Source organism: Frankliniella occidentalis, unplaced genomic scaffold, assembly GCF_000697945.3.
Source record: "Frankliniella occidentalis isolate FOCC.00 unplaced genomic scaffold, Focc_3.1 Scaffold381, whole genome shotgun sequence".
NCBI classification, from domain to species: domain Eukaryota; kingdom Metazoa; phylum Arthropoda; class Insecta; order Thysanoptera; family Thripidae; genus Frankliniella; species Frankliniella occidentalis.
The window spans coordinates 274,211-281,357 of record NW_026267503.1 but is presented as its reverse complement, the minus strand read 5'-3'; the positions used below and the strand labels follow the sequence as shown (position 1 = coordinate 281,357).

Genomic DNA, 7,147 nt, shown 5'->3' with positions numbered 1-7,147 from the left:
TTATCTAAAATACATTCATAGTAGACTTTAGACTATAACTACAACACTGCACATACGAGTTATTCCAGGCCGAAGATGATGGTAAAGCTACATTGTAGCTGTCAGCAAGCTCCACATATTCATTTGTAAGTTGTAAGCAAATTTTTTCCCAGCGCTGAATTTGTCCAAGAATTTGAACCTGGTAATAGTTGTGTAAATCTCTGATACTTCCAAGGCCCATTGTGTGAAAAACTTGCTCGACTGGGTCCTACACAGAAATAATATGGTCATATGAGCATTTTTTGATTTATTAAAACAATGACCAGCATATAAGCCAAGGATTGAAAATAAACTCACAGGGAAGTTATTTCCCCCTTGCAGGGCTTCCTGATCAACTGCTACCCTTAGCATACCAGTCAGGCGCCTTAAAAAGTCATCTACTGCATCACGAAAGACATAGAGAGTCTCACTCATTGAGGCTGGACAACAAACCAGTGATTCAAAAAATGTTAGAAATGTTGATTAAAAAAAAAAACAAAGGAATCATGGTAGCTTCTTTACATACCATCCCAGCCTGAATGAGCTGCAAGTGCTGATATGCTTTTAGTCAGAATATGCAGGCAGGAATCCAAACATAATTCTTCAGGGGGTGATCCTTGTCCCAATGTAAAGGGCCTGAGAGAAAAGGTATTACTAAATTGAAAAAGATTTGTCTTAAAAATTCAATCACAGAAACAGACAAGGACATTACGTGTGTCGCGTAGGAAGGAAGCCCAGTGGGTGAACCACAGGATGCTTTAAGTGAGTTGCTGGTCGCTGAGGAGGAGGTGGAGCAGCAGGCAGGCGCTGATGGAACTGTCATCAGTAAGGTCACAGACAGAATTCAAAACCAGACATTCAATATTAAACCTCATTTAGTAATCTTCTAAAACAACCAATATTACCTGAGACGCGGGTGATGAAATTCTCCCATTTGCAAGCGCTATCAACTGCTTCAACGCCGTAGCATGTTTCCTTAAGTCTAGAGAGTATGACACCTCTCTATCAATCGAGTAGCTTTCAGGGTCAAGACTACGACACAATATCAACAGTTAGTATGAATTTTGAACAGAATGGGCATAAAGCAGAAATAAAGGACATACTCATCCTCTCCTAGGCTATCCAGTGGATCACCTTTGGTATATTCCACAGAGCACGATTTTTCAATTAAATCTTCCACTAGTTCATTTGACACATCCTTTAAATCCAGAACACTGAAATAGAGCAGAAGATTAGTATCAATGTTACGGTAAAAGCCCGTAGACCGGTAAATCCGGGCTTTTCCCGGTCAAAGCCCGGTTTTACCGATGCCCCGCGGTAAATGCTGTTTTTAAATTTAAAAATCGGACTTTGACCGAAAATTCTGGCTTTTACCGATGCACATCGGTAAAAGCTGGAGTTGGGCTGCTCTGCAAATCTAACTGTATGACAAGACAGTTTAACTAAAAGTTTTGCAGCTTAAAAACTAAAGTGCAAAACTGAAAGTCTTACAGATTAAAATGCAAAACTAATAAGTTCTACAGTTTAAACTGCAAGACTGTGTAGTTAAACAGTTAGAATTGTCAAACTAGCCCTATGCAGTTGTTCAGTTTAAACTGTTGAACTGTCAAACTAGCAGATGTTCAGATTAAACTGTTGAACTACACAATTTTGCAGTTTAAACTGTAGAACTTTTTAGTTTTGCAGTTTAAACTGTAAGACTTATAGTTTTGCAGTATAAACTGTCATTCTGTTATACAGTCCACCGAGCTTTTACCGTTTTTCACATCCTATACCAGCATTTACCAAATCACAATGGTAAATGCTGCTCCATGAAATATATTTGTGGCTTTGACCGGTTAAAGCCCGATTTTTAATGTTAAAAACAGCATTTACCGTTGGGCATCGGTAAAACCGGGCTTTGACCGGGAAAAGCCCGGATTTACCGGTCAACGGGCTTTTACCGTAACATCAAAACTAAATCAATGTTGATTATCTATTGTGTAGATGGATGTTGCTCAAAAAATAAATGACCACAGACACACGTCTGCAATATTTTCCTTCCCTCTCCCAGACAGAGATATATTGTACGATTATACTTGCCTTGTAGCTGCTTCTGCACCATCATATTCACCCCAATGTTTGAGAGGGGATCTTATACTACCCCAGTGGCTGGTTGAAGTATTCATGTTGACCTATGGATAGAGTAGATAAATAGATAGATAAAAGGCTCAAGTTCTTTTTAAAGTGATTATTGAATAATATAAAGTAAACCGACGTGTAAACAAGCACCAAATATTGGCGAAATTTTCTTTCAACTCAGCTTATTTACTAAGGAACATTTTCGAGGTTAGTAATTCGGATATGCCATTTAACAAAATAATTTACGTCGTGGAACAGAAATGACAATGCAAAACATTTACCTCGTAATAAATTCACGCATGATAATTATAAATTAACTGAACGTATTTACGAAAAATCACAATAAATGCATTTCAGAAGTACGGGAAAATCAAAATATAAACATGGCACTTTGACCAAAGTACAAAAGATAACAACCTTTTTGTAACCGAAGTTGCAGGACGTTACAATTTTAACAAAAAATATAATAGTTTGGCAATTTCATGTATTCATACATTTATTTATCAACAACTGATCAAAATCAGGGGTTAACATGCTTATAATATCACTTACTAAAATATTTTTTCCCTCCTACGTTGTCAGTGTGTCAGCTGTCTGCACCGTATTTTGTTTTCTTTTGGTTCCCTCTTTGCTCGTCTAAGCCAAGAGCGCTGGCGTCGTGCCGTCGTGTTTATGTGTATACGAGTGTTTTTGAAGTTATAGGGTGACAGGGTTGTCAACAAAGTCCTTTCACAGTATTTGTAATACGTTTGCGTTCCGAGCGACCGTTTTTTTTTCAAGTTAAATGGTTATTTGTTGTACTGTGTGATATACACCCTGATTGCCGAATACCTGTTCTACCGCTATGGTGGGTGTACTCATCTGTCAATGAAATCACCGTCCCTACAACCTTAACTTACTGATTTGCTGAAATTTAATGGATTTCTTTCGATCAGCCTGAATGATTCCTTAGTATTCGATTTCACTTGACCTTCCTTATTTTTGTTTATGCGTTCTTCTTGCACTAATGATGAATAACACATAACCCTACTGGGTGGGGTCAAATTGATAAGACTTACACTTAGTTGGGTTTTGAATGGATTAAAAATTGTTAAAGATTTACTAGGACGCTTGAACTAGCATATGGGCTTACTTTTTAAATACACTCGTATTTCCAAGCATTTTTTGCATCATGTTTTCAATGACAACTGCTTTTCTTTTGCTCATTTTCTCAAACTTCTATTTTAAGTGATCTACCTTGGTTTTGAATGAAATGTGTCTTCCTTGATGCAGTCTTCTACATTGCGGCCGTATCTCACAGCTGTTAGGCACACACTCACTGCAGCCATGTGTCTTGACAATTTCTCTTCACAAGTTGTAGAGAGGCACAACAAACCGGAAGTAGAAGTCAGGTAGTATGAATGGCTAATCATCCAATTTGCAGTTGTTTTCATTTGTTTTAATCCAGATGTATATCTTTTCCCTAAGATCGAACAAAGAATTGCTTTTAAATCCTGTGGTCATCAGCCGTAATGAAAAGGAGAAAGTCCTCATTGAAACATCAGTGAACTCGCTTCGGGTTAGCATATCAGTTAAGCAAGCAGATGAAATTGAAAGGATTCTTTGCCATAAATTTATGAGGTTTATGATGATGAGGGCTGAAAACTTTATTGTATTGCGTCGAAAACCTGTTGAGGTATGGCTGGCTCTGTTACCAGTTTTTTGAGTGTGGTTTTTATCCTCTACTATATATTGTTTCCTTTTCAGGGCTATGATATAAGTTTCCTTATCACAAATTTCCATACAGAACAAATGTTCAAGCACAAGCTTGTAGATTTTGTCATTCATTTCATGGAAGAAATTGATAAAGAAATTAGTGAAATGAAGTTAGCTTTGAATGCCAGGGCTCGTATTTGTGCTGAAGAATTTCTGAAGCGGGTAAGGCAATTCAAATTATCTGTTCAAGTGTAATGCAATTGTAGAACAATAATGATTTGGTTTACTTCCAGTTTTAATCATTGGTATGGAATGCTGACTGCCAGATATGCATTTTACAATCAAGTGTAAGGAACTTCTTTGAAAAATTTTGTAATGTTTAATAAAGTATTAATTGTAATGACAAGAATGGTTTTAATTTATAGTTTGTAATTATTGAGTAAGTCATACATATTTATAGTCAAATAGTGAAAGATAACTTAAGTCAAACAACATGAAGTGGTATATGATTGCACACTGGTCAAAATGGATGGTAACAAATTAACAGATATCTTATGAGGTAGCTTCTTTCTTTGCAGGAGGCCCATCTCTGGCTGGACTTCTTCCTCGCTTGTGGCCTCTGAATTTGTTGTGTCCTCCTTTGTGATCTGGAAAAATAGTAAATCATTTTCAGTAGAAGTTCATCAAGTTCTTCAACCCATAAAGTACAGAAGCAAGTAACTTACGTTTATGGCCCTTTTTATTATGGAATTTCGAAGACTTGTCAAAAGATTCTCGACTCCTCTGCAAGAAGGCCTCCTCCTCTTCCCCTTCAACAACTGATACAGCCATTTCTTCTTCCCCAAACTTGACCTTTTCTCCACTTTCTGTCAACTTCTTCAAGAACTGAAACAAAATAATGGAATGTTAAGCGAATTGCAAATTTCCATTGCAAAAGAAACTCAAGATAGTAAGGTACGCACCTCAGTGGCAGCACCATCCTCTTTACTCATTAATCTGACAAGGGCCTCTTTATCACCAGTATTATACTGGACAAAAGCAACAGCAGCCCCTAATCCAGTAAGTGTTGACTTAATGACATCTCTACTAAGTTCTTCATCCTTAATATCACTAATTTTCACAATGCATCCTTTGTTAAGTTCTTTCCCTTTGCCTTTGTTCTTGTCCTTGTCCTTGTCCTCTGTGGCATTGTTGTCTTTCTTAACTTTCTTGCCCCATCTTTCATCCTTCTCCTTTTTCTTTTCTTCAGAATGAGCAGCACTGAAAATAAAAATCAGGTTTTATAACACTTACTTTCATTACAAAAAATAAAGTGGTTTGACAAATCCTTACTGGGTCATTGTGATTAGTTCAGTTCCTTGGAACTTCACACCATCCAATGCAAGGAAATTATCAGCTGCCTCTTTGGTCTCGAACAAGATGTAAGCAGTGCCTTTGAACATCAGCTTCTTAGTTGATCTATCCACATACTTCCGCAACTGAAAGAATGAAATTAATAATAATATGAATCAAGTTAAAGTAACAAATAATTTATATGCAAACTTACATTGATATGTTCCACTGGACCAAATGGTTTGAAGAAATCAAGGTAATCCCCAATGCTTGTCAATGACTGAGGGAAACCTTTGCAATATACGGTGCGCTCATTTAGACGCTTTTGCCACTCTTCATTCATCTCAGGCAATGGTTTGTTTGGAGACCTTCTAATTTTGGTGCCATCTTCATTGACCTAAAGCACAAAAATCAATGAATACATACAGTTAGTGCAACTTAAAATTGCAGAAAACTATCCCCACTTACTTCCATCAGTGTACTGCATTTCCTCAAAGCTGCAGCAATAGTATCAGCTTTCTTGGAAAGCTGAGCGAGTCGTTGAAACCGAAGCATCACGTCCAAAGGCACCCACCCTTCTTCAAGTTTGATTTGTTCTTGCAAAAACTTGTCTTTGGGCAAATTAATGTTACCAAAATAGTACTAAAAACATACAAGAGAAATTAGAAACAGTTAAGGAGGCAAGATCAAGATTTCTGGATAAGGTAATGATTACCTCAATCTGGTTGGCAATTGTGAAATCAAGTCCAGGTTCACCCTTCTCTTCGGCAGTCTGAATATCAACCTTGGCACCATTTTCTTTCTTGGCTTCCACACCTTCCTCTGTCTTCACTTCTACTCCATTCTCATTTTCTGTTTCATTCTCAACCTTCACCTTCTTAGCCTCAGGTCCTTCAGACTCGCTCTGTTCAAGCTTCACTTTCTTAGAGGATCCGTCTTCAACAGTGGGTTCGCCCATTCTACAACAAAATGCGCATAATTAAGAGACTACTTAATGAACATTATCTGAATCAAAATCAAAGTGTTCCTTTGCATTTTGACAGGGAACCGAATGGGATCATTGGACAAAAAATTACTTGATGTGAGATACACTAAAATGGCGTGATTAGCTGATTCCTGGATGGAATTGGACATTGAAAAATTCAAACTCACAGTTTTAGAATTTATTCTCGCAACATGTGGGGTACAAATGGATCTGAGGGCCTATACTAGAACAGGTTATGCCCCACTCCAAAATATCATTTTTAGGCAGAACACGCACCTATGAGGTGCAGTGAGGTTTCGTGAACGTCACGAAAATATTCCTAACTCGCCGATTTTGATGCAATGCACGACAAAACTTACTTGATTTGATCGCTAGGAAAATTCGCAGACAACAGGACACACGCTTTCACACGTGAACGCAACGTTCTTGTAAACACTTATGGCTGAAAACCGCCGAAGCAACTATTTTTATTAGAAGCATTGCCGGCTATTTCCGGTTCCTTCTTCAAACACAAGAAGACAAAATGGAAAAAAGAAAAAACAGAGAAAATGGCAGAGAGCAGAAAATACACAACAAAACGCGTTAGTAGTGAAAGAAAATGAAAAACTTTATTTTCGTAGTTGTTGCAGTGCCTATTATAGAATAAAGTCGGTTGATGGGGAAGATGGCAGTTATGGATAAGAGTGCAGTTGGCAGCATTTGCGATTTAGTAGTTTGGGAGCAGAATTCAAACGCGTTCGCTGAGAGCGCCGTTGTTATTTCTGGAGAAAAGGCAAGGTTATTTAGTCCAGCTGAGATTAGCAGAAGTTTAAAGGATCCTAGTGATTATGTGCGCGCAATTGTTTAGCATTTATGCTTTTGAATCGTCGAATCGGGCGAGCTCGATTCGTGAGCATGTCGTCTAAATTATTATGCGTACAATGATATGCAGATTCAGAGTCCCTGTTCCTGTTTGCTCTCTCTCTCACACACCCACGTGCCCCCCCCCCCCCCCCC

At 38.0% G+C, this 7,147-nt stretch overlaps 3 protein-coding genes across 4 annotated transcripts in view; 1 reads left to right on the top strand and 2 right to left on the bottom strand.

Moving 5' to 3' along the window:
- The window catches only part of LOC113214440 (STAGA complex 65 subunit gamma), a 13,159-nt gene extending 10,584 nt beyond the window's left edge, over positions 1-2,575 (bottom strand). The window contains exons 1-8 of the mRNA XM_026433828.2: positions 2,557-2,575; positions 2,101-2,192; positions 1,122-1,232; positions 924-1,050; positions 731-834; positions 545-654; positions 337-458; positions 57-247 (exon numbers count right to left, since the gene is read on the bottom strand). Of these exons, the coding sequence (XP_026289613.1) occupies positions 57-247; positions 337-458; positions 545-654; positions 731-834; positions 924-1,050; positions 1,122-1,232; positions 2,101-2,186 (851 nt within the window). The 5' untranslated portion in view covers positions 2,187-2,192; positions 2,557-2,575. The remainder of the gene's footprint in view (positions 1-56; positions 248-336; positions 459-544; positions 655-730; positions 835-923; positions 1,051-1,121; positions 1,233-2,100; positions 2,193-2,556) is intronic.
- Positions 2,576-2,763: 188 nt separating this feature from the next.
- On the top strand, positions 2,764-4,243 carry LOC113214464 (actin-related protein 2/3 complex subunit 4). The gene is made up of 5 exons (XM_026433836.2): positions 2,764-2,986; positions 3,412-3,530; positions 3,607-3,814; positions 3,886-4,056; positions 4,128-4,243. Exons 1-5 carry the CDS (start codon positions 2,984-2,986, stop codon positions 4,131-4,133), a joined length of 507 nt encoding a protein of 168 aa, XP_026289621.1. The 5' UTR covers positions 2,764-2,983; the 3' UTR covers positions 4,134-4,243.
- LOC113214432 (la protein homolog) lies at positions 4,229-6,677 on the bottom strand. Of its 2 annotated transcripts, none has more exons than XM_026433794.2 (8): positions 6,511-6,677; positions 5,882-6,125; positions 5,635-5,808; positions 5,381-5,563; positions 5,167-5,312; positions 4,797-5,094; positions 4,560-4,719; positions 4,229-4,481 (listed from the first exon to the last, which is right to left on the bottom strand). In XM_026433794.2, the coding sequence occupies exons 2-8, from the start codon at positions 6,122-6,124 to the stop codon at positions 4,387-4,389; spliced, it is 1,299 nt and encodes a 432-aa protein (XP_026289579.2). In that variant the 5' UTR covers position 6,125; positions 6,511-6,677; the 3' UTR covers positions 4,229-4,386. The 2 variants fall into 2 exon arrangements, with proteins under 2 accessions (XP_026289579.2, XP_052130309.1); XM_052274349.1 differs by lacking the exon at positions 6,511-6,677 and adding an exon at positions 6,428-6,445.
- Positions 6,678-7,147: the final 470 nt, after the last annotated feature.

What these genes read in the sequence shown, in the direction of transcription:
- LOC113214464 (XM_026433836.2), top strand. An exon ending in AAACCGGAAGTAGAAGTCAG is followed by an intron (nt 3,531 to 3,606) that starts GTAGTATGAATG and finishes CTTTTCCCTAAG; the next exon opens with ATCGAACAAAGAATTGCTTT. An exon ending in TGCGTCGAAAACCTGTTGAG is followed by an intron (nt 3,815 to 3,885) that starts GTATGGCTGGCT and finishes TTTCCTTTTCAG; the next exon opens with GGCTATGATATAAGTTTCCT.
- LOC113214432 (XM_026433794.2), bottom strand. Translation starts at nt 6,124, where the DNA reads ATGGGCGAACCCACTGTTGAAGACGGATCCTCTAAGAAAGTGAAGCTT. An exon ending in CAATTGCCAACCAGATTGAG is followed by an intron (nt 5,809 to 5,881) that starts GTAATCATTACC and finishes GTATGTTTTTAG; the next exon opens with TACTATTTTGGTAACATTAA. An exon ending in GAACTAATCACAATGACCCA is followed by an intron (nt 5,095 to 5,166) that starts GTAAGGATTTGT and finishes TTTTATTTTCAG; the next exon opens with TGCTGCTCATTCTGAAGAAA.